General features: G+C 34.0%; 5 protein-coding genes across 13 annotated transcripts; 2 read left to right on the top strand and 3 right to left on the bottom strand.

Moving 5' to 3' along the window:
* Positions 1-1122: 1122 nt before the first annotated feature.
* LOC100262112 (LOB domain-containing protein 15) lies at positions 1123-2490 on the bottom strand. Its single transcript, XM_002269640.5, has 3 exons — positions 2105-2490; positions 1736-1991; positions 1123-1645 (listed from the first exon to the last, which is right to left on the bottom strand). Exons 1-3 carry the CDS (start codon positions 2116-2118, stop codon positions 1226-1228), a joined length of 690 nt encoding a protein of 229 aa, XP_002269676.1. The 5' UTR covers positions 2119-2490; the 3' UTR covers positions 1123-1225.
* A 5308-nt stretch (positions 2491-7798) lies between these two features.
* On the top strand, positions 7799-10619 carry LOC100262150 (protein THYLAKOID ASSEMBLY 8-like, chloroplastic). Of its 5 annotated transcripts, none has more exons than XR_009465852.1 (4): positions 7818-8281; positions 9071-9461; positions 9655-9887; positions 10268-10619. XR_009465852.1 is itself a non-coding variant. In XM_002276742.4 (3 exons), the coding sequence occupies exons 1-2, from the start codon at positions 7913-7915 to the stop codon at positions 9458-9460; spliced, it is 759 nt and encodes a 252-aa protein (XP_002276778.1). In that variant the 5' UTR covers positions 7799-7912; the 3' UTR covers position 9461; positions 10268-10619. The 5 variants fall into 5 exon arrangements, 2 of the variants coding, with proteins under 2 accessions (XP_002276778.1, XP_010650832.1); XR_009465853.1 differs by having other exon boundaries at positions 9739-9887; XR_009465854.1 differs by having other exon boundaries at positions 10153-10322.
* Positions 10620-13877: 3258 nt separating this feature from the next.
* LOC104879517 (uncharacterized) lies at positions 13878-15021 on the bottom strand. Its single transcript, XM_010652525.3, has one exon. The coding sequence runs from the start codon at positions 14680-14682 to the stop codon at positions 14080-14082; it is 603 nt and encodes a 200-aa protein (XP_010650827.1). The 5' UTR covers positions 14683-15021; the 3' UTR covers positions 13878-14079.
* Positions 15022-17914: 2893 nt separating this feature from the next.
* Positions 17915-20113, bottom strand: LOC100854085 (pentatricopeptide repeat-containing protein At1g08070, chloroplastic). The gene has a single exon (XM_003632074.4). The coding sequence runs from the start codon at positions 20079-20081 to the stop codon at positions 18045-18047; it is 2037 nt and encodes a 678-aa protein (XP_003632122.2). The 5' UTR covers positions 20082-20113; the 3' UTR covers positions 17915-18044.
* A 1365-nt stretch (positions 20114-21478) lies between these two features.
* Positions 21479-24287, top strand: CIPK11 (CBL-interacting protein kinase 11). Of its 5 annotated transcripts, none has more exons than XM_010652478.3 (2): positions 21479-21707; positions 22306-24287. In XM_010652478.3, the coding sequence occupies exon 2, from the start codon at positions 22736-22738 to the stop codon at positions 24080-24082; it is 1347 nt and encodes a 448-aa protein (XP_010650780.1). In that variant the 5' UTR covers positions 21479-21707; positions 22306-22735; the 3' UTR covers positions 24083-24287. The 5 variants fall into 5 exon arrangements, with proteins under 5 accessions (XP_010650780.1, XP_010650783.1, XP_010650781.1 ...); XM_010652481.3 differs by having other exon boundaries at positions 21503-21707; positions 22395-24287; XM_010652479.3 differs by lacking the exon at positions 21479-21707 and adding an exon at positions 21748-22204.
* The last annotated feature ends 792 nt before the right edge of the window (positions 24288-25079 follow it).

Here is a 25079-nt window from a genome sequence, read left to right on the forward strand (position 1 = left end):
TGCCACCATTGGATCCAAGAGTGAGGCGCATGCTCGAGATATGTTTGATCAAAACTCCAGTACCATGATAAGTTATCAGCATGACCTAAAAATTCAAGTAGGGTTTGCTTTTTGTTTTATCGAGAAGTTAAAATCAAGCCTAAAATCATAGATTTATATGCAATGTAACTGTTATAAAAAAATTACTAAGCATGAAATAACTTTTTGTATACATCAAAATAGAACTTCTACGAGATGAACTCTTTTTAATAGCATTATGTAAGTAGTCACCAACGATCTTTTCAGCCAATGTAAAGAGAGTTTTTGGTGTGTTAGGCTAAACAATTGGGCCAGTTACATTTTTTAACTTATCTTGGGCAAAGATGCTTTTAAGAGAGGGAAGGGAATTCATTTGGAACTCCTGACTTTGAGTGGACAATTGAGTAGATAAGATAATATGCCAATATTTGAAGCAACCAGGATGTGAAACCAAATATAAAAAGGGATTATGTAATCTCAATTTGAGCTCCACACGCCATTAAAACCCAAGCACATCATAAAATATAAAAGCCAGGGTCGCAGCCCCACATGGTTCCGTGTGAAAGAAAGAAAACCAAAGAGTATATATAATGCAATTTTCTGAGTACAAGCATGACGAGATGAGGAAGAAACAAAAATGAACCCATTTTGTCAAATGACAATGGCCGAATTTTAAGCTAAAATTATTTCCAGCTTTTACCCTTTGTCTGGTGAAGAATCACAATTCACCCAACAACCAAATTTAATTATTGTTTTGCTTCTTCTTCTTCAATGGCACTGATACAAAAGTGGGCATACGCTTAAGGCTCGGTCAAAGCATATTCCCCACATGGGTAACCACCAAACTTGGTGGGAAAACCACCGGAAACTGGTTTTTCTTTTCATTTTGGGTTTCAAATTTCTGGATTTGTCTGAAAATTTGGGTGTAATTCCTTCTCTATAGATGACAGAAAATTCTTGGGAAACCCCAGCTCTGAGAAGAGAGGTGCATGTTCTATGCTGGTTTTTCCCTAAGGCAAAAGCAATGAATTAAAGGAAAAAAGAAATTAAAAGAACCCATTACATGTTGGGCCTAGCTAAGAATTCTCAGCAACCAAACAGAAGTAGAAAGAAAGAGGAGAGCAATCCCCACCAATATGATGATCATTAATTCTACCATATCAAACATGATGCATGAAGAAAGTTTAAAAGATTTAGGGTGGTGAATTCAGTCGAAGTATGGAATGTTATCACTTGTAATAGAGCTATAGCCTGTTGTGCTTGAAGGCAGTATTGTATACAAAGAAGATGCAGAAGGAGGTGAAGAAGAAACAACTGATGGTGTGGGTGGGGGTAGAGGTAGAGGAGGTGGAGGAAGAGATGATGGCAGTGAAACTGCAGATATCGAATCGGACTCCGAAGAAACTAGAGCAGCATGACTAGAAGAAATGATGGTGGAAGCAGCTTCTCTATACTTGTATTTCAGTATCTCAGCTTTCACTGCATTAAGTTCGGTTTGTAGAGAATGAACTTGATGTTGTAAAGCTGAGATTGCACCCATGCATCCATAGACTGGATCTCTGAGCCTCAAGTTTGCTTCAAAAACCAGGCTGTTCACGGCATCTGCTCTTTGGTTCTCTGCAACATCCTAATTGTATATGCATAAATTATAGAAGAAAACATCAGAAGGGTAGAACGTTATGAAGACTGTAAGATTAGATGGGAACTGGGGCTTTACCATGAGCATCTTGGAGACGTTGCTGGCACCAAAAACTTTGTGGACAGCAGCAAACTTGTGAGGTTCATGGGGGGAGAAATAGGGGGAGAAAGGGCACTCTTCAGCACATCTTCTTCTCAGAAGCTTACATGCAGCACAAGGGGTGATAGTGTTCAAGGTCCCAGGAGGCCCCAGCAACTGTCTCCTTCCCATATGAGAAGATTTATGATCAGTTTCTCTCTTGATCTTCTTTCCTACTTCATCAAATAATCTCTCCCTGATCAACAAACAACAATGGAAAAGAAAAAGGAAAACAGAAGGAACAGTTATTATAAAGAGAAAGGAAAACTTGGGGTTTTAGTAAATTGTGGTTCATCTCATTAATTCTACCTTTCTCTGGACATTCAAGAGAGCATGCAACTTGTTGGGAAGTAGCTAGAGACGGGGACAGAGTTCCAAAGGGGGCAGGAAAGGGAAGGAAAGAAGAATGTGATCAAGGGAGAGGAGTGCTTTAAATGGCTTAAAGGACTTAGGACAAGGAGGTCAATCTTTTTTTTCTTCTCTAGGAAACAAACAAGAGACGCATTATGATATTATGGAAAAGGTTGAAAAGAAAGATTGTGATTTTGTTTTTATGAGATGATGGTTTTGGGTAAGCATTATCTCATGCATAGTTGGATGTGAATTTGAGGATTGAGTCATGGGGGGAACAGTAGATTAGGAGAGAGAGAGAGGAATGGCAGCTGTGGGCATGTTAACATGAACTAGTTGCTCACGTGTGGGCTTCTCTATTGCCGCCATTGAATTTAAACGCAACCATCTGTCATGCAGTGATGTGAATGGCTGGACTTTCTTAACACCCACGCTTGTTGGGTCTACCTCCACCCTCCATTTGTGCTTCTCTAGGGTTGCCTCTAACTCCCTGTTAATTTTTAATTTGTTTAAAAAGAAACTTCTAGTTACGTACTTATGGAACTTTGTCATTTCCACAAAAATTAGATTATTATTTAAGAAAAAGCAAATGAGATCATGCCCAAACAAATGAGATTAAAATTAATATATATATATATATATATATATATATATATATATATATATATATAACAAGGATGCCAAATTATACAGCAATATCCCTTTGTTAAAATAAGATATATTTATATTTTTCTTGATTTTTTTTAATTTTATTTCTTTCCTTTTATATCGTGATTCTTTTTATCTTAAACGAAAGGTGTATGTGATTTTTACCCCCTTGTACACCTAAAATATCTTGCTTTAATCTTTTTCTTTTTTACCCATACACCTAAATAACTTTACTCTTACTTCATTTTTTTCCCCATTTTTTTTTTTTATCATTTTTCCTCTTTTCCTCTTTCTTTTCCTCAGTAAATTCAAAATGGTGGAAAGAAATATTGAGAATAAGATTGACTATCATGAACAAAGCACATGGGAAAAAGAAATATCGAGAGTAAGGTTAGTTACCATGACCAAAGTACATGGGAAAAAAGGAAAATAACATTTTGTTGAAGTTAATGAAGTATCTCCACTAAAATTAATCTTGCAATTCTTTGAAATAATCCATATAAGAAAACTAAAATTCATTATATGAAAAGGGTTTATCTTCTTGATCAACCTTTCCTTGTATGCCCTTCAACCTTGTTCATGTTGAAAGAAAATTTAATTTGGTTTAAGATTTTCATGAGTTGATTGCATAAGCTCTAAAACTATTGACTTTTTTTTTTTATAAAAACTAATTAGGTATTAATGATGTTAAGACTAATCATTTTCATTATATTTAATATCACTCATTATTTGGAAAATATAGTCAATTCAACGTTTTATTATAAATAATTTTTAGGGTTTTATTATCTCGAGATTTATTTAAAAGACTTTGACACACCCATCCCAATATAAGTTTGAGAATGGACTAATCTCGTAATGAGTTTAATATTGAAAACCAAAAGATGAAGTTAAACTTTCGAAGTGTTGCCACATTTTTTCTTATAGTCAATTGATTTTCATAAGAAATAATCAAATCATTGAATTCAATAAGGGGAGAATTATCTTTTGGGGGTAGATGTGCCCCCAAATTAACAAAAGGTCCATATAACTCTTTAAATTGAGTTGAAGGAAATGAAATAGTAACGGACAAATATACTCTTTAAGAACATATATAAAATATTTTATAAAATTAAGTTAAATATTTTTTTTTCAATAATTTTTTTTTCAAAAATACTAAAGTAAATAAAAGTAGTTTTCAAAAATATTAAATTAAATATTTTTTTTTTCAAAAATATTAAATTAAATTTTTTTTTCAAAAATATTAAATTAAATCAAAGTATTTAAAAAAATATTTAATTTAATATTTTTTAAATATTAAATTAAATAAATTTATTTTTAAAAAAATATGAATTTAAATAAATTTATTTTTAAAATATATTAAATTAAATAAAAGTATTTAAAAAAATATTAAATTACATAAAAGTATTTTTTAAAATATTAAATTAAATAAAAAATATTAAATTAAATAAAAGTATTTTTCAAAAATATTAATTTTTTTTTCTCAAAATCAATAAAGGGCATTTTTGAAAATACTGAAGGATGATATCTTTCAACTCAATTTCCATACTTTCAATGGGTCTTGAACTCAATTTGAAGAGTTACATGGACCTTTTGTTAATTTAGGGTCCATCTACCCTCAAAACATAATTCTCCCTTCAATAAGCAATACTTGAATTAAAAAAAAAAAAAGTATTTAATATCCCATTTTCAAACATGATATGACATGATGAGTCAAAAAATAAACTCGAGAATAGACAAAAAAAAAAAAAAAAAAACAAGTGCGATTACTATGTTCATAAACCCAATTATAACTTCAAATTGTGGTTATCGAGATTAGCAACATGGAGAAAAAGGGGGGAATTTAACCCAAAAAAAGGGTTACATTATGAGGATGGAGGTTTCGATTATTAAAGAAAAGAAGTTGCTTAAAATGTAAGGAAATGGATTCATGTGGGTCATGAGTTCTTGTTTGACCCGGATTCTAGGGGTATAGAAGTCGTTGCTCTCTCATCTCCGATTAACCTAACCTTTTTCAGTTCCCACATCCTCACTACACCGACATTCATTTCTCCATGACAACTAACAACCCCATACTCCCTCCTTCGATTTGAATCTATTCCTAATTCTATCTTTATACCCAATGGCCTATACAATTGACTCGGCTATTTGAATTTCAGCATACCGTGCATGTATTAATGATTAGATGCATGTGACAATGTTTTCTTTTGTATTTACTCTACGTGGGTGTTCAAAAGGACAAAGTGTTCTTTATGTTTTCTTTTGTATTTATTCTACTGGGTATTCAAACGAAAATATTATTATTTAAATTGATATCCTAATTGATTCCGTGACCATATTTTAAGATTTTAAAATCCATTATTTAAAATAATTTTCAAGGTAAAAAAAATAATAATAAATGAAGTTAGGGAACGTGGTACTTCTCCTACAAGTTTTATTTTGGTGCATTTAGGAAATTTTCTAATTGAGGAATTTTGCTTAAATCTATACTTTTCTCCTATTCATATTATTATATGCCAGCCATTTTTTTTTTAATTTTTTTAAAAATAAAATGACTTGTGAGAGGTTGTAAATGTCTATCTTCTTTAAAAATTAAAGCTTTTAGAAGAAGATTTTTTGTTTTTTTTTTTTATAATTATTACATGATAATATAACTATTTCTAATGCAACTTTAAAATTAGACTTGGTAAAAAGATCTTTTATCATCACAAAAACCTATTTTAAGTCTTCAAAATGATCAATCGTGATTGACAATTATAGTTTCATACATGTTTGTTCGGGACTATCATAGCTCGGAATACACGCATTGGAACTCTTTGCTCAATGTCCTAGATCAAGCCTACTTATTCTACTCAAAAACTCAAATACAATAGTCAAACCACATTAGACACAAATCAAAATAACAAAAAATAAAAAAATAAAAAAATAAAAAAGCTTTAATGATATTGTTGAGTAATTAATTTTTCCAATGCAAATAAATCATATGGTGTCTTTTGAATTTTTATCTGAGAATAATAAATTATAAAAATAAACATATAATGAAATTTGAATATGTGACATTTTTAAAAAATTATATGAAACTAATAAATTTTTGAAAAGTTTATATTATTAGGATTTCGATCCATGATGTGGGTCATGTGGAATTAATAAATTATGAAAATAAATATACGATAAAATTTGAATTCATAACTTCTCTTCAAAATTATATCGAACAAATAATTTTTCAAAAAAAATTATACTATTAGGATTTTGATCCAAAATGTGTATCATTTGGAATTTTTCCTTTTACTATTTTTTTGAGTTTTTTTTTGTGAGATTAAAAAAGTGTGGAAATAAATATGATGGTATTTGAATTCATGATATCTCTTTTTATCGAGGTTTCATATTATATTGAATAACTAATTTTTCAAAAAGTCTATATTATTAGAATTTGGATATATATATATATATATATCTTGTGTCATGTCGTGTTATTTAATGGGTATAAGTGTAATTTGACAATGAAATAATATCTTGTCATGTAATTGTTTATTTAAAAAGTTTGTATTTATTCAGTGTGAATACAATTGAAGATCTTGAAAATTTATTTGATGAGGCTATTGGATAAAAATAACTTGACCCATGTGTGTTTTTTGACTACATTTGCATGGCCCATCATTTTCTAGCGTAGACTTTGGCATCAACCCGATGCCCCATTTGGGCCTATTGGGTTTCCCTTGGCTTGGGTGGTTAGGATATCTTTTTCTTCATTTTTTTAATTGTTTTTTTTTTTTTTTCTCTTTTTGATAGAGAAGGAGTCAGAGGCATAACTTGGAAATGGCAAGGCTGAAACCATCAAACTCTAAATCTGAACCGTTGAATGTGTGTGATGAAAGCTATATCAATGACAAAAAATATAAACAAACGAGATTAAGATATAAAAATATAAATAAAAAAAATTAAAATACAAATATATAAATGAATAAGTCTAAGATATAAAAATACAAATAAATAAGAACGAAAATGTAAATAAAGGAAACCTAAAAGTATTATGTGGCACCACAGAATTGTTGGTGTCATCTTCGTAAATATATTCTTTAATACCATAATATGACCTGAACTTTTAAAGCGTATTTTGATATCGCTTTTATAATAGAAGTAAGACTATGCCAAGAAATTATCTTTCAAAATAATTTCTTATTTTTCTAAGCTTTTTATTTTCTAAAAGAGAAAGCAATAAATAATTTTCTAATTTTAAAAAATAAAACTTTGACTAAAAATAAATATTTTTGGAACAAATTTGAATTTTTTTAGATTTTTTTTTTATAAATGTTAAGTATTTTTTACATTTGAGTTTCTAAAAAGAAATTATTTTTAAAAAAATAATTGTGAGTGCTAGTCAAAAAGACTGATTTTTCATTGCCATAAAAAATAATAGTTAATAAAAAAGTTTTATTTTTTGTATTTGACTAATATTTTTATTAACTTGGCTAATAAAATATAATTAATAAAGATATTTTTTGTCTTTTTGCATTTACCTTATATTTGTATATATCTAGGTTTTATTTTCTTTTTTTATCTTATATTTACTTAATTGTATTTAAGTATGTGAGTAATTATTTTGAAAAATGTTTAATAGAAATTTTATCAAAGATGAAATAATTTTCTTTATAAATTAAAATATAATTTTTTTTTTCAAAAAATAATATTTTTATGATTTTATATTAATCATTTTTAAAAAGGTATTATTAAAAATTATTATTTGAAAAGTAAATATTAAAATATAATATTTTTAACCAAATTATTTGTTCTTTATTTTTTTTAAAACACGAGTTTAGTTTTATAATTATTTTTGGTAGAAGGATTTATTTATTTAAATTGATGTAATTATTCCAGAAGCTCATCCACACACCCCCACATCAAACTACACAACCCTATTCCTAACCGTCAGATTTGGAGACTTTGAAATGTAGACACATTGTGGGTTGAGGCATTTACAATCTGGCCCACTATTATTTAGTATGGGCTTTATGGGCTAATCAGGCTCAATCTTTGGGTTTGGGCTTCTGAGAGGAAAGGTGCCGTCGTCTCTAGAGGAGGACATCAAGCGGATAGTGACGGACTCTCTCAACTGGAGCGGCAATGGCGATTCGAGCATTTTCAAGATCAAAAATCCCAATTTTCTCTGCAAAAATCCTGCAAAGCCTAATCAAATCACCTATTAAAGAGTCTACAAAGTTCCAATTTCCAGTTCTAGAAGTGGCTTCGAACAAACCCCTCTTTGGTTTGAAGCATTACCACGACGGAAGGCCGAGAGGACCCCTTTGGAGAGGGAAGAAACTGATCGGGAAAGAAGCTCTCTTTGTGATATTGGGTTTGAAAAGATTCAAAGACGATGAAGAGAAGCTTCGCAAGTTCATTAAGTCACATGTGTTGAGGCTCCTGAAGATGGATATGATTGCTGTGCTCACTGAGCTTGAGCGCCAAGAGGAGGTTACACTGGCTGTTGAGGTTCTTTTTCTTTGCCCGAATCTTCTCTTCATGTTGTTTGCCCAACTGGGTTGCTTCTGCATTTGTTTAAAAAAAAACACGTTATTGTCTTTGGGTTTGTGAAGAGTTCTCTTTTGCTGGGGTTTAATATTATGTTTGTTTTTTCTTCAAGCAATTAAATTTTGAGTTTAGAATTTGATATATGAATGAAAGTTCTAAGCTTTGTTTGTTTCAGTGGAAAATAGAGTTGGGGAGCTATGTGCGTACACTGTTGAATGAGAATTCTTTTAACTGTGGTTGTGGTTTATTCTTTTCTTGAAGTTTTTGTTCATGTTTTACTCATTTGGGTTAGTGAAGTTTTTGTTCATGTTTTACTTATTTGGGTTAGTCGAGTTTTTTCAGTTGTCAGAATTTGAAGGTAGTGACAATTTTATTTTTTTTGTTTGTTTATTTTCATGTTTATCCTAGCAATAAGTGTTCATCATAATGCTGCATCTCCATTTTTAGATTTTCAGAGGACATGTAAGATTTCCCTTTCTTCAATCTTTTTATATCTGGGTCTATGAGTTGTTAATTTTAAAGTTTCAGAATTGGGATCTAAATTAAAATGTTATCATTGCAAGTGTTTGTCAAGCAAGACAGGGAATAAATTTGTATCTATAATTCGGTTTTATTGTGACTCCTTCAATCACCTTTGTTTCTTGCTCAATCTTCAAGTTTGTGGGCTTTTACTATTCATGCTTCTCCTTTTTTTCTCAACTTCTGGGGTTTTATCTGATGAGCCTTAGGGAAGAACTTATTGAATTTCAGGTGTTTAGAGTGTTTCAAAAGCAAGACTGGTATAAGCCTGATGTCTATTTGTATAAGGACTTGATTATTGCATTAGCAAAATGCAAAAAAATGGACAATGCGATGCAATTGTGGGAAAGTATGAGAAAGGAGGATTTGTTCCCTGATTATCAAACATACACAGAAGTCATTCGGGGGTTCTTGAGACATGGGTCACCTGCAGATGCTATGAACATATATGAAGACATGAAGAAGTCTCCAGATCCACCAGAGGAGTTGCCATTCAGGATATTGTTGAAGGGACTTCTGCCACATCCCCTTTTGAGAAATAGAGTCAAGCAAGACTTTGAGGAGATATTTCCTGATCGGCATGTTTATGATCCTCCAGAAGAGATATTTGGCATACACTAAGGTTTGCATTTTGTACTCCATTTTCTTTTTGTTCCTTTTGTTTATTGAAATTTTGTTTATTTACGTACTTCTCCCATTTTATTGAGTTCTTTTATCTAGCTTGAATAATTGAATTTGTTTGAAGATATGCATTAGCATATTTGATTAATCAATGACAACATTCCGTTAAGACATTTTCATTTTGTCCTTACTAGGCTGCTAAGGCATTAATTAACCTAGAAGTATGAGATTGTGGGCTGGTATAGTGGAGTAATCCTTGATTCAACTGGCCCTTATAGATATTCAGTCTGAAATGGCCCTTGGACACCTCAATAGCTGACAATGGATTGTGTGAGGAACTACTTCACCCGAACCTAATCCACTGATAGTGAGAAGGAGTTCCATCTAAGCAGATTCATCAAAGAATAGTAACGTCTTCCTGAAGAATGTAAGAAATTCCCTCCCAAGAAATGATGAAAGTATAAATAACAACATTTTATCCTTAATTACTGGAAGCACTACTATTATCATGGCAGTTACTTTCCGAAGACTGTTTCACCTTGTCCTTTCTTATTGGAAAGAATTTTGATAGCAACACCCTCCACAAATTATCTAGCTGATGAAAGCAATTATCAAGACAAGAATTGAAAATGCTTTCAAGTTTGAATCTTCCTTCCATGCCTTAGTTCTGGTCTACTGCATATATTTTACAGGACATGCCTGGAGCTTGGATTATCAAATTGAGTTGCATTCATCCACTTTGATTGCTATGGTACAGTATTGCTTTCATAATGAGATATTTCTTGTGTGTTTTTCATTTGGTTTTAGGTTTCAAAGAATTGCTCACATCAATTGAAGGGCAAGATTGGACAGAGAATGTGAAGGAGAAGGGTTTATTGTTCTACAAGTGGAAACAGGAGCATGGAAATTCCACCACAAAAGGGCTCATATCTCACTTAGCTTCAGTAGTTGGAGCTTCTCTGAGTATAAAGTCTGATGTATTGCAAGAAGTTTTCCTTTTTCGAGAGAGAAAGAAATGCTCTACATTTTTCCATAAAAATGTGAACCATTTTGAGAGAGAGAGAGAGAGAGAGGAATGCTCTACATTCATCTTGCATGCATTTTCATACTGAAAATAAATTTTGTTAACAATGAATAATAATCATATTATTCTCTTTTATGTCAGCTTTATGTGATTATCTTCTTAACTCGTTCATTTATTGACTATGTTATTAATTCTTTCATCACTCTAAAATCAGCCCCTTTCGCATATTGTCATAAAAATTAATGTTAACAATTACCAATTACAAAATATTACATTTACGATAATCAAATCCACTCCTCCTCTCTTTCACCTTGTAACTAATTTGCATCTCTCTCCTCTGTTTTTATTCTGCTGCAAGTTTTGCAGGAAGCTCATTGAAGGTTGAAACTACAATGCAAAGGAAGCTCCTGATGATTTTGTGAGGGACATGGTTGGTCATGGAACCCACACTGCCTCAACAGCAGCTGCCAACCAAGTGAACACCGCAAGTTTTTCTGGGTTGGCACAAGGAGCTGCAAGAGGAGGGGTTCCATCTGCAATGGTTGCCTTTTCTAAAGTTTGCCATGCATCAGAATGCGAGGATGCAGATATACTAGCTGCCTTTGATTATGCTATTGTTGATGGGTTGACATCATTTCAATTTCATTAAGCCTGGGAGGAGCAGTTGATTTTACTACTGACTCCATTGCAATTGGTGCTTCTCATGCTATGCAGAGAGGTATTTTAACCATGAATTCTGCAGGAAACAATGGACCCGAGTGAGCATCCATAGTTAGTGTTGCACCATAGATGCTCAGTATGGCGGCAAGCACCACAGATTGCAGAATCATTGGTGAATATGTTCTGGGGAATGGAATGGTACTAAGTGTAAGTACTATTTGTTAGTGTGATATAAATTTAATAGGTGAACATTCTATCATAGCACTAATTAATCGGAGGATATTAATCCATGATTTATATAACTTGGCTATGAAAAATTCATTTATTCATATATGTCACACCCATTTTGGTACTTCTTTCTCTGAGTCGACTATTTATTCAATTATGTAACAGGGTAGAGTAATTAATTTGGAGTGAAGTTTACTCTTGTACATGGAAAAGATGTCACAACTAAACGTGATGAATTCAGTGCCTTGTAAGTTCTGCTCTCAAGCTCATATTTATCTTGTTTCTCCACGGAGAAAATATACAAACCAATAGAATTGTCATTGCATTTCAGGAGATGATGCTTGGACTAGTTTTTCAACCACAGATTGGTGAAGGAAAAGATTGTAGTATGCCAAGCCTTCTCTGCCTTGGGAGAAGCTTTCAGAGATGGTGTCCGGAAATCACCTTGAATGACTTCCAAATTGATGTTTCTTTTGCTTCACCTTCATCATGAGCTTTAAGTAAGCGGCATTTTGACTAGGTGGTCCAATCATCACTGAAAAATGCACTTACCGGACAATGGGGTCTAGTCAGAATGTCAGACAAGCCTGGGCTTACTCAGGTTCAATAGTTTTCATAGAATTGTACCTTATGGATCTTGTGGGATTTGCATGGTAACCACTAATATTTCATCTGCAGACCATGAATTTCTTCAACCTTGGATCAAAACTCTGTGTTGTTGATTTGCCTGGATATAGCTCTGGTTATGGGAAGACAGAAGTTAAGGATGCTTGGGAGGAGCTTGTGAGTATGCGGGTAGGACTTGGCCTTTAGTTGATACTGCCTATTTCTATTTCAAAATTAAACAGCTAAAATATTGTGGATTTTGGAGGGTGGGGGCATATGACACCATTGTATCCATTTATGGATCACTAATTATCAGTTCAAACTGTCATTCATCATATCCTTTATCGTCCACAATCCAGAGATGGTATGTATTATCAATTGTTCACTTGACAATTGAAGTATAAATTCATAACTGGAAAAATATCATTTTGATCAGTTGCAGGAAAAGAACTCCTTGCTTGGAGCATTGGAATTACCTTCAAAGAGGCAACCTACATAGGTGCACCCCAATACTATACATTTACTCATCTATTTATGGCATAAAAATTTATTTGCAGATAAGTACATGATCATTTCATTCTTTAATCACTTCAAGACAGTAGTAAGAAGCTTAATTTGTAGAAAAGTACATGAATTTTTCATAGTTTAATCAATTCTTTAATCTGTTCTCATGTAATTGAAAAGAACACCTCTTTTTTAGCAGGTGCCTGCAAAAGATGTGCAAATTTTATATAATGAGGAAGTTAAATAGTTGTATGTATAAAACCATGAAGAGTTAAGATATGTATATGTTTATATATGATAATAAGTAACAAGAGTTGCCATTAATTCATCCAATTGTTGCCCAAAAGGTAAGCAGGAAAACAAGCAGCCAACCCATTTACTCTTCTGGGGATGTTCTGACTCATCCCTGTTGAGCATGTCTTGTGTTAAAGACTTTCATGTTTGTCAGGGGCCGCAGAGTGGAAATTTTTGGTTGGAGTGATGTTATTTTTCCCTTTTTCCTTTTACAGTTATAAGGTTTTTATTCTTTTTTTTTTGTTTTTTGTTTTTGTTTTTTGGTAAGATCATTAATGGACTAATAGCTTCTGTAATGGAGTCAAGAAGGCACTTGTAAGGGGAGACTTCTCTAGGGTTTTTACTTCTCAAAAAGTCAATCCGAACACACCCACATCAAACTACACAACCCTATTCCTAACCATCCAATTTGGAGACTTTCAAATTAAAGTATGTGATGATCCCACTTGTGGTCACATGGTGGGTTGTTCTAAGTTGAGAATCATAACCATCTGACACTATTAATTCTGAACCTTCCACTTTCATATTCACACGGCTCTCCAGTCAGATTCCAGATTGGGCATTAATGGAACTGTGCACCCCATACTGCCACAAGCTGACTAGCAAAATAATATGTAAATTGCATTCACTCTTAATATGGGCAATGGGCAGATCTGACCCGCATTAGTAAGCTTTTTCCTTTTTTTTTAATTTCCACTCAGATTTATTTACTTTTTTAAAGTATATAAAATAATTGTCAGAAGAGGGGGGTATCATTCACTTCAATTCAATAGTATTGCATGTTTGAATTACTTATTAGATATATAAATAAGTATTAAGAAAATTATCATGTAAATCAAAAGATTTTGATTCCAATCTTCACATGATGGCATAACTCATGTCTATTTTTATTACTAATCCAATTCTTATTCCCACATGCCAAACACATCTATTTTTTTCCATCAGTATGATTGTTGGGCTAAACCCAGATCTCACTGTTTTTCCTAATAATTCTTACTCATTGACTAACTTTTCAACAAAACAGAAAGAGATATAGTTTAGTGATTGTTCAAACAGATGTTCTGGAATTGGAAATGATGATGAAGTAGACATTCTCCAGTGTCAAGCATAAGAAGAAGATGAACATGTATTTTCAATCATCCAAGCTCGCAGCACAATTTCTTCTTTTGATACTACAACTATAGAGATTACCATGTCTATATATATATACATATTATTATTATTATTTTTGCCATGTTTTGATCATACAGCAACATTTAGCAAGGCATGGCATACTCTAAACCAACAAGGAGCCCTCTAAAAATCAAGAATTTATAGAAAATCTCCTAGGAATGCCTTCATGGTAGTTGAACAGAAAGCCTCCAAACCTAGAATCCATTCTGCAACCAATCCCAAAGCACAAGGTTGAAGTAGGCGATTCGTGCTCATAGTCTTCTTCGTATGCCCTTGAATCAAATGATCGTCTTCTGCTTGAGTTTCGGACTCGAGCATGGAAAATTGAAGGGGTTGTTGGAGAAGACGACCTTGACTGTGATGATGAGGACGATGAGGAAGTGGAAGAGGCGGGAGGTGTTGGAAGACTGATTTTCCTTGAAGTGAGCTTATGGAAGATGATGTTCAAGAACCCGGGCTTTGAGTGCCTTTTCATGGAGTTTTTCATGGTGGTGGAATAGTAAGAGGGTGGTGGTGTGAGAGGTGGGAGAGGGGTTTCCGGGAACTTGAATTTAGGGGTACCGGGTTGAGACTCCCATGTGAATGGAACTCCCGCAGATGCTTCCCCATGGTAGACCCCAAATGAGGAGTTTCCCACAGAGACCTCCTTGGCTAAAAGCCTTGAGAAGAACCTGTCATCCTGCTCGATTTGCAGGGTCTTTTGAGAAACATTTGAGCTTCTCCTGCTTGTCATCCTTCTTCACAGACCCACAAAAATTTGAAGACCAAAAAAGCAAAAAGGAAGACAGCTGAGCTAAGAGGAAAACATTTACAGAACCCCTGATCTTCCGAAGGACTGGTTCAAGTTCCTACACCTGAACTTAACACACTGGAGGTAGTACAGGCAAACTTCCTTATATACAGCTAGCATTACAGTAAAATCTGTCTGGCCTATGACCAGGTCCTCATCTCTTGGGTTCCACCTAATACATCCAAACTTTCTACAATTTCTAATCTATAGAACTTGAAAAAAATGAGCATGCACTCTTTAATGAGAAAGTCAAATCAGATGTACCTTTGAGAAGCCTGAAAAAACCCAGGGCCCTGCCCATATGAACTGCTAATCCATGTGAGGAGGCACCAATCATCCTGTATGCCTTACTTAATTCTTAATTGATGGCAGGCATTTGACATTAGGATGTGACATTAACTTGTAATCAAACCAAACTATAATTTAATCAAACTTCCAAACGATGATGCTTATGTTTTGCCGGCTATCATGGTTATTTTACCATCACAATGAAAAGAGAAGCATGCAGACTAGCAGTTCTGTTCCTAAAAATGATGTCTTTCAGTACATGCATGTGCCATGCTAGTTGAGAAACGATGCACTAAAAATAAAAAAAAATGAACTCAAAAAATTCAGGTTTTGTTTGGAAACGTTTTCGATTCAGGAAAAAAATTATGTTTACGAACTCAAATATAAAAAATAATTTATCGACTTTCTATTCACAATAAAAATACATTTATGTATACTATAAAGTTTTCATAATATTTTTCATATTTGTAATTGTTGCTCTGAACTCTAAAACCTGTAACAAATTCTTGAAAAAACAATAATTTTCAAGCATGATGTAATGTTTGACTAAACGAACCATATCTCATGCATCAAGATGAATCTAGAAGATTGAATGAAGGGCAATGCTCCACAAGGTTTAGGGTTTCACCTAAATCATTTTAGCAATCACGCATAGGATTCAAGACATTGTCGGTGTCAGCATCCCATTAATTTAATAAGTGAACCTTATTACATTTGAAAAAGACTTCAATAGAATTTAATTGCCAAGTCAAATCTTTTCTTTTCCCTTTTTTTTTATTTTTTTATTGTGATGGTGATGGTGTGTGCATGAAACTGATGAAAGAAGTGACCAGAGCCAATGACAGGATTAGACTTTAACAAGCTGTGGGGTAATTCCAATAGAACCTATTCCTAGTGAACCTGCCCCTTGACTCCCTCTATAGCCATTGCTGATAAAAGAATACTAAACAGAACAAAAGGAATTAGGGTAAAGTTCTAGCCCTTACCTACATTTTACAGACACATTAGAATGTTATGCCAGTAATGAATGTAAGTGAAGAGCCAATGAAGAATAATGGCCCATGTCATTATTAATAGACCCTAGAGGCTAGATCTAGACCAGCTCCCCTGAAGCACATGTCTCTCATGGTCATTCGGATTTTTGCATATCTCCTCCAGTCTGATGAGTGTAGAGAATTTTTATTTTTATTTTTATTTTTTTTGATAGGTCAGTCTGATGAGTTAGAGAATTATTAGGAAACTATTTTTCAGACGTAAAATCTGTTGGATAAAAAACCAGTTTTTGGGGAACTACTTGTGAAATATGTTGTTTTTAAGAACATATTTTAATTATTTTTTAAGGCTTGTTTTTAAAAAATAATGATATAAAACCAATAATGATTGAAAATAAAAAGTCATAAAGAAGATCGAAAATATTTCAAGTTTTCAAACACTTCTGCTTTCAAAAACATTGTAAAACTTTTCTTGAGAAGTGCTGTCAAAAAGTATTTTCGACAATGTTCCCATACGTACCCCTAAATTATGCTAGACTTTTGATTTAGTTGCTATGTTACAAGACATTTTTGTTTTGCATCAGTTGTTGCTTAGTAAGGTGATGAACACTTCTTAACAATCTCCAGTATATAATTAGTTTCTGATCGTACTGAATTGACATAAAGCTAATGCATAAATCATCAAAGGAGAAGGAAACAGTCATTGCAGTTATGAAGTCCTAATCATAAAAATAGTTTATAGTATTACAGTAACCAAACCACTGCATTACCACTCATCTATATATGAATAGAAAACCACCACTTTCAAACACGTTCTTGGAAAATTTGTTTAAGTTAATGGGGAAAGGAGGATTTCAAGTAGGATGGATCCAAAAAATAAGGGTTAGCTATCATGTTTGTTGAGACAATGGTGTCTGATTTGTTGACTAAGTTTAGTAACATAAGGAATCGAGCAAGAGCTGATTTTAAGGGAGTGTAAAAATTTGACCTCTATGTTTTTAAATTCTATTCTTATGTACCTAACTATTGAGATAGAGTAAAAGTGAGAACTTTAACAACAAAAATACATTCAAATAGGCAAATAATCTCAACTATTTCTCAGGGTAGATAGGAAAAACTATGAAAAGATGAATGGCAAGTCAATGAATTGATTCAAATTTCTTCAACATTCATAAGAAAAATCCAATATATGCAAAGACACTTTATGGAGCTTTAAAAGATATAAGATTATTACTTGATATTAATCATAAATGAAATTTTAATTAATATTTCTAATTATTAAAATATGGTATTCCATATCAGATAGGAGAAGATGTTTCTAACACTGTATATGTAGTGAACTCCTCTTAACCATGTATATGTATTTTAAAATTGTGAGAACCCATTGAGCTCATAAACGAACAATAACTGCATGAGAGGGACCGGCCCATTATCCGTGAGACAGATGTTATGTCACCATGGAAGGTGATTGGGTAGACAGCCTAATGAGCGGGTTGTTACATGAAATATCTAAAAAAAAACGAGATGAGATTGGAATAGTGAGTGGAGAATTAACCCAAAAAAAAAGGGGAAAAAAACACTTAATATCCAGGTAAATATATAAGAGAACAAAGAAGAATATTTTCAGATTTGAAACAACTGAAACTCTACCTCATGCACATATAAGAACAAATATTGGGCCAGCCATTCAAAAACAGGCATAAGAACCCTAAACCTTCAGATTTAAAACTAATAATTAATACTTAAATGGCAATAGGAGAAAATTTCACCACACAATTCAGAATTTTGTGGCTTGCTCAGCCTTTGAATGTTGATCATTTACTCGTGTAATATGGAGGAAGACATAAATGGGTTCCAAAAAAGCCCCAAGATCAAAACAGTATAGCTGAAAGTGATTTCAAAACTGCAAACCAACACAAAGTTTGTTGTGCCAATTGATCGAGCTGGGATTTTATGTATTCACCTCTAGAAAAATAATGTTGTCACGTATAATTAAGGCAATAAAAGAACAGTATATACCATCAGTCACCAGTAATCATTACAGGAACAAGACCCATTCCTGAAATGGTGAAAGCGTTTCCGGTCCCTCACAATAATCTCTCTCTTGAATGCATTAGATATAAGCTTCATAGCAGAATGGCAATCACTGCATGTCCGGAGGTTCTTGACGACCCGAATTGTCTTTCCAGGAGGTGTGCTCATAAGTCCAAAAGCAACAGCAATCCTCTCACTATGGTATCTAATTGCACCCTCTTTCTCCTCTTCCTCTATGTCATGTAGCACATTGGCAGTATTTGGCACATGCCCTTGCCCTTTCAATTCCTTTGCAATCTCATCCAAAAATGCATTAATTTGGGTGAATTGAGGATGTGAAGTGTCTCCAGCCACAAATTCATGTACTATATTGTTCACCTCAATTGAACTGCATCCAGGTGTTTTATGCACCCCCCTCTTGATCATTAATTTCCGGCATGTATTGACATCATCCCACCGGCTTAAGGAGGCATATAGATTGGACAAGAATACATAATTTCCACCATCACAAGGGTCCAACTCCAATAGTTGCTGGGTCACCTGCTCACCCAGTTTGGTATCCTTATGAATCTGACATGCCCGAAGCAAGCTTCCCAACACCATTGAATTTGGTTTCATGGGCATGGCCCTTATAAGTTCTAATGCCTCTTTGAGATAACCTGCTCGACCTAGGAGGTCAACCATGCAGCCATAGTGTTCAACTCCAGGTTCCAACCCATAAACTCCAAGCATTTCAGAGAAATATCTTTGACCTGCAGATAACAAGCCTGAGTGACTACACCCACTCAAAATCCCAACAAAGGTCACTCCATCTGGCTTAATTCCTTCCTTCTCCATCACGATGAAAGCAGCTATAGCTTCCTCACCACGACCATTCATTCCCAATCCTACAATAATAGAATTCCAACAAAAGATGTTCTTTCTGGAAAGGCCATGAAAAACATCAATGGCTGCTTCCAAAGCCCCACATTTGCAGTACATATCTATGAGAGCATTACCTAAAACAACATCAATTTTTAACCTTTTTGTTCTTATATAACCATGAATCCATTCACCCATATCCAAAGCGCCAAGATGAGCGCAGGCAGATAGCAAGCTAACCATGGTTACCTCAGTCGGCTTCACATTTTCAGATTGCATTTGTTGGAACATAGATATGGCTGTTCCAAACTCCCCACATTGAACATATGCTGAGATCATGGTATTCCAAGTGACAGAATTCCTAGCTGATCCCATCAAAAGGAACAACTCCTGAGCAGCCACTAGTTGCTTCGACTTACAATACCCATCAATTATGGCATTCCATGAAACTACGTCTTTAACTGGATTACAATCAAACATCAAACGAGCTGAATTGATATCACCTAACTTGCAATAGCAAGTTATCATGGAATTCCACGAACACGAGTTACGCTCTGTCATATTATCAAACAGATTCCGGGCCTCCTCAACATACCCATGCTTACTCAACGCTGAAATCATCGCATTATTCGCAACAACATCTCTCCTAGGCATTCCCATGAACACCCTCTTGGCACACTTCAAATCCCCAACCTTAGCATAAAAATCCAGCAACCCAGTTTGTAAAATCATGTCATATTCAAAACCCATCTTCATTATCTGGCAATGAAAAGCCTCACCTAACTGGGCTTCACCCGAAATAGCACACGACCGGAGAATCAAAGAAAATGAAGTTTTACTGGGAAGCACATCATTACGGAGCATCCCACTGTAAAAACCCAGAAAATCCGGACAAACCCCAGATTCCAATGAAACCCGAATCATTGAATTCCACAGAGATGGGTCTGGGCTTGTCAGATTCTGCAAGAAAACCAAAGCGTAGCGAGGCTTCTGAGAACGAAAACATGAAGACAGAAAGTTGGTGACAAGAGAATTTGAATGAAAATAGTCGTTGGTGAGGATTTGACAATGGATTTGTTGTAATTCACTGAGGTTTAAGAAGGCATTTTGCGATCTGAAAGCTAGATAATCAGCGAGAGATGATAGATTTTTCGGAATCGAAGTCATCAGTCTTCTGTTATAGTACGTCTTCTACTCTGCTTTTGTTTCAATTTACAGTTGGAAACTCCCGCCACAATGTTTGGGCTGGCCCCAAGCCCATATTGAGTAGGTTGGGCCTGCACACAAAGACCATGAATGGGCTCGACACTGACCTCACTTATGTTTGATGGATATCAACATAAATAAAATAATTGAGCTTTGACGAGTGATGAGAGAAAATGATTTTAGGTTTTGCTTGTCAACGTCCTTAAAAAAAAAAGTAAAAAAAAAAACCTTTTTGAAGAACCTTATTTTTAAGAATATTTTATACAAAATTACCTTAAATTTTTCTAAAAAAACCTTATTTTCATGACAAATTCTTCAAAGAACTACATTTTTATTTTCCTTTCTTTAATACTTCTATAATACAAACATTTTCCATAGTTTGCTCTCCAATAACCCTCTTGGGCATTTCAGTCACAAGGCCACCCACCAATTGAGAGCAAGGAGGAAAATTTGGGAATATATCGACGATATATCGTGTATCAGGAGACGTCGATACGATATTTTGTGGAAAAAAAATTATAGAGGAGAAAAATCGCTAAAAATCGGTAAAAAATCAACGATATATCGGCATCGATAAATTACCGATTTAATGGAAAAAAATGTCAAAAAGGAAGAAAATCACTGAAATATCGGCGATTTGTAAAGAAAATTTTAGAGAGCAAATTAATTATAATTATTTTATAATTAAATACAAAAATTCCTTTTTATTGATTATCAAAAATATAAAAATTATCATAATAATTTTCTTCAGTGTTTTTAATATCATTAATAAATTAATTAAATATTAAAAAATTGTACATATATCATAATTTATTTTATATCATTTAATACAATTGAATTAAATGGATCATAATTTTAATATTAATATATATTTTTAAGTTAGACATATTATAATCAAATATCATAATATTATTATAAAATAATATTTGATATAATTTAATAGTAAATATACACTTATAAAATTCATATTTTTATTAATATATATATATATATATATATATGATATTATTATCAACTATAATAAATCATATTTTATATATATATATATATATATATCAAATTCTTAAATAAAACAATTTTAAAATATCTATTATATTTCTAATTATATTTTTATGAAGTTTTTTTTATATTTTTATAAATTTTGATTAATTTTAAGTTTATTGATATTTTTTTTCTAAAATATCGTTAATATATTATATATTGGTAAAATCGAAATCCCATAAAATCGAAATTCCGATATATTAGTAGATATTTTCATTCATGATTGAGAGGGACGGTTAGGTCCGTAGAGGTTTGATTGAGAGGTCCGTAGAGGTTTGGCTATGAGAGGGGCCTTTCACTTACATGAAATATGACGTAAGAGGAGCTGTGGCGGCTCCACCGTGGAGCTTCTTTGACAGATGTGCGGTTTGAGAAACCTCCAGAGCATTGGTCTACTCGAAATGGTCAAATATAAAATGATCAATTTTATTCCATAACTCTCTAATCCATTTCTATGTAAGAACATCGTATGAAAATACCTTAGAAAGGCTTCACATTTCAAATTCACTGCTATTGCTTCTTGGAGGATCAAATCTTCGAAAAGCGGTAACTTGATGTGAATTCTTCTATGCATCTTTTGATTTTCACTAGATTTCTTTCTTCTTCTTTTTTTTTTATTATTTAAAAAAAAATGGATTTTTTGTTGGTAGGTTTCATCTGAGGCTCTGATCATACTGATATGGTGTCTGATTCTGTTATTTGCATGAATTTGTTTGTACCCATTTGATCAGTTTGGGATTTTTGCGATGAATTTCGGTTTTTAATCAGTATTGAGGAATTCTGCAAATGACAGAAAAAAAAAAGAAAAAAAAAATCTTTTTTACTTTTAGTTTTTTGGATTCTTCTGAAATCATTAAAAACCCACTTCGGTTTCATGGAAGTAGCTTTACTCTGCGTTCTTGTTTGGGTTGGGAGGAAGGATTATAGCAAACCCAAAAGGCTATTGAAGCTTTTTATTGACCTTCAGCATTTCTTATTGTAGTAATCCTGGGTTCTGTCTTCAGGATTTGAAAGAGACTGGTTTGTTTGATAATTGTGCTAAGGTTTCCATGAATTTTTGCATTAGGAATATGATTCAGCGTGTTGATTCTAATTTCTTTATTTATTTCAAAGTGTTAATAATGATTTTTGTTTTGGTATTCAGGTTTAAACCCTATTCTGAACGATTTTTCTGCTTGATCACCGAGTATTCGACTAAAGTCTTGTTAGTTTCTCCTCTTTTTTCTTCTCCAGCATAATTCAGTTGATTTTCGAAAGGAAAAACCAGGGAATGCTGCAAGATGTATCTGAGTGCTCGGCGTTCTCTCTCTGAAGTATTTGATGTTGCAGATTTACCCCATTTGCCATTCCTCATCTTTGATGAAACTGAGCGCATATATTGCAGTTCCCTTTCTCTCAGTGCCCAAAAGCAAGATGGGTCAGTAGAGCATAGAATTTGTTGTGTGTTCATACATTACTTGTGTGGAGACGGTTGAGCTTCTTCTACTATTTAGAACCCCTGCTCTGTAAATAGCATATATTGTATAAGCAGACGAGACTCGGGCTTTATTGTGTGTTAGCTTTTGTTTATTGGGATGGAGAGTAAAGGGGCTGTGTTGATGAACAGATATGAATTAGGAAGATTGCTAGGGCAAGGTACCTTTGCTAAGGTTTACTATGCCAGGAATCTTAAAACTGGCCAGAGTGTGGCCATTAAAGTGATAGACAAAGAGAAGGTTGTGAAGGTAGGGCTCAAAGATCAGATCAAGCGAGAAATATCTGTTATGAAACTGGCTAGACACCCTAATGTTTTGCAGCTTTATGAGGTTATGGCCACCAAAAGTAAGATCTACTTTGTTATGGAATATGCTAAAGGTGGTGAGCTCTTTAAGAAGGTGGCTAAAGGGAAGCTAAAGGAGGAAGTTGCGTGGAAATATTTTAGGCAGCTGATTGATGCTGTTGATTTCTGCCATAGCAGGGGAGTTTATCACCGTGATCTGAAACCGGAAAACTTATTGTTGGATGAGAATGATAACCTGAAGGTCTCTGATTTTGGATTAAGTGCCATGGCTGAATGCAAGCATCAAGATGGGCTACTCCACACCACTTGTGGGACTCCTACCTATGTTGCTCCTGAAGTGATCAACAAAAAAGGCTATGACGGGGCCAAAGCTGACATTTGGTCTTGTGGGGTGGTCTTATTTGTCCTACTGGCGGGTTATCTCCCATTTCATGATTCAAATTTGATTGAAATGTATAGGAAGATTAGTAAGGCAGAGTTTAAGTGCCCTAATTGGTTCTCACCAGATGTACGCAGGTTGCTTCAAAAGATATTGGATCCAAATCCCAATACTCGAATTTCCATTGCCAAAATCAAGGAAAGTTCTTGGTTCAGAAGAGGATTGAAATCCAAACAGATAAAATCTGAAACAGGAAGCAAGGACATGGCTCCTTTGGATACAGATGCAGCTTCGGGTCCCTGCAAAAGTAATGGTATGGCTTCTGAAGCAAAGCAAGAGTTAGCCAAACCTACAAACCTGAATGCTTTCGATATCATCTCTATTTCTGCTGGTTTTGATCTGTCTGGCTTGTTCGAGGAACCTTGTCAAAAGAAAAAGGCAATATTTACTTTCAGAAAACCTGCTGCTGTCATCATCTCTCGACTGGAAGAAATTGCCAAGCATCTGAGGCTGAAAGTGATGAAGAAGGATGCAGGTTTCATGAAATTTGAGGGCCTGAAGGAAGGTAAGAAAGGAATCTTGTCTATTGATGCAGAGATTTTTGAGGTGACACCATCTTTTCATTTGGTGGAAGTAAAGAAGTCTAATGGAGATACGTTGGAATATCAGAAGCTACTGAAAGAAGATATAAGACCTGCTCTCCAAGATATCGTTTGGACTTGGCAAGGTGAGGAGCAGCAGCAACAACAACAGCTTTCCTGACTGTTCTTATATAGTCAGTTCTTTCATGGGGAATGATATATTCTGTTTGGTTGTGTATCTTCATAATCTGCCGTTTCTAAATCTTGTCTTCACCCTTAGTGTAGTCTACCTATTTAAATAGACTCTGTTCTTTTGGTGCTTGTGCTTTATAACTTCTTTTGTCAAACAGATTGTGATATCTTTCAATCACTTCCTCTTGCTGTTCTTTGTCTGTTTTATAAGTTTTCCAGCTATGTTTTTCCTGAAGTACAAACAATCTTTATCTGTTTGCCGATTTAGAAAGATAGAGAACTAATATTCTCGGTCTACACAAGTTTCCTTGTAACCCATTATATGTCCTTGTTTGGCACCCCCTTCGATTACTGAAACCAGTTTGAGATGTTTTGGTGCTTGAGAAACCGGTTTCAATGACTGAAAATTTGAAATGTACTTGGACCATAGCTTTTTTTTTGTTATCTTAGAGTATGGTTACTCGATTTTTTGCCAGTAATCCTTCTGCATTGTGTTTAAGTTATTGCCAACCTTGACTGATCTAATGAGATATTTGTTTGGGGGGAGGGGGGGAGATTTTGGTGACACTCCCTTATCAAAACTTAATTTGAGAGTTGTCCATCAATCCAGCATGTGTGGCCTACGTGTGATTCTTGAGAATTGCAAGAGGGTCTACCTCAATTGAGTTAACCAAAAAAAGAAACATATAGAAAGGAGAATACAATTTATGTACATACAAAATAAGAAATATATATGGATAGGCCCCTTTGCCATCACCTTAGGTTGATGATTTTTGTGACTCTGAGGTGTAGGTTAGTTGATGAGTCATTAGGTTCATGTGGTATGTAGCTACCAGCTTTTCTAGAGATTCCCTTGGTTGCAGTTAAGTGGGCATAATCTGATTACCATGACCCTCTATGATTCCTCTTGTCCAGACTGATCATGTAGCATAAATGGCCAAGGACCAACTGTTACCCGGGGAAGGATTTTCTCCCAAATTCAATCA

This window comes from Vitis vinifera, chromosome 6 (assembly GCF_030704535.1).
Source record: "Vitis vinifera cultivar Pinot Noir 40024 chromosome 6, ASM3070453v1".
Classification (NCBI taxonomy): Eukaryota; Viridiplantae; Streptophyta; class Magnoliopsida; order Vitales; family Vitaceae; genus Vitis; species Vitis vinifera.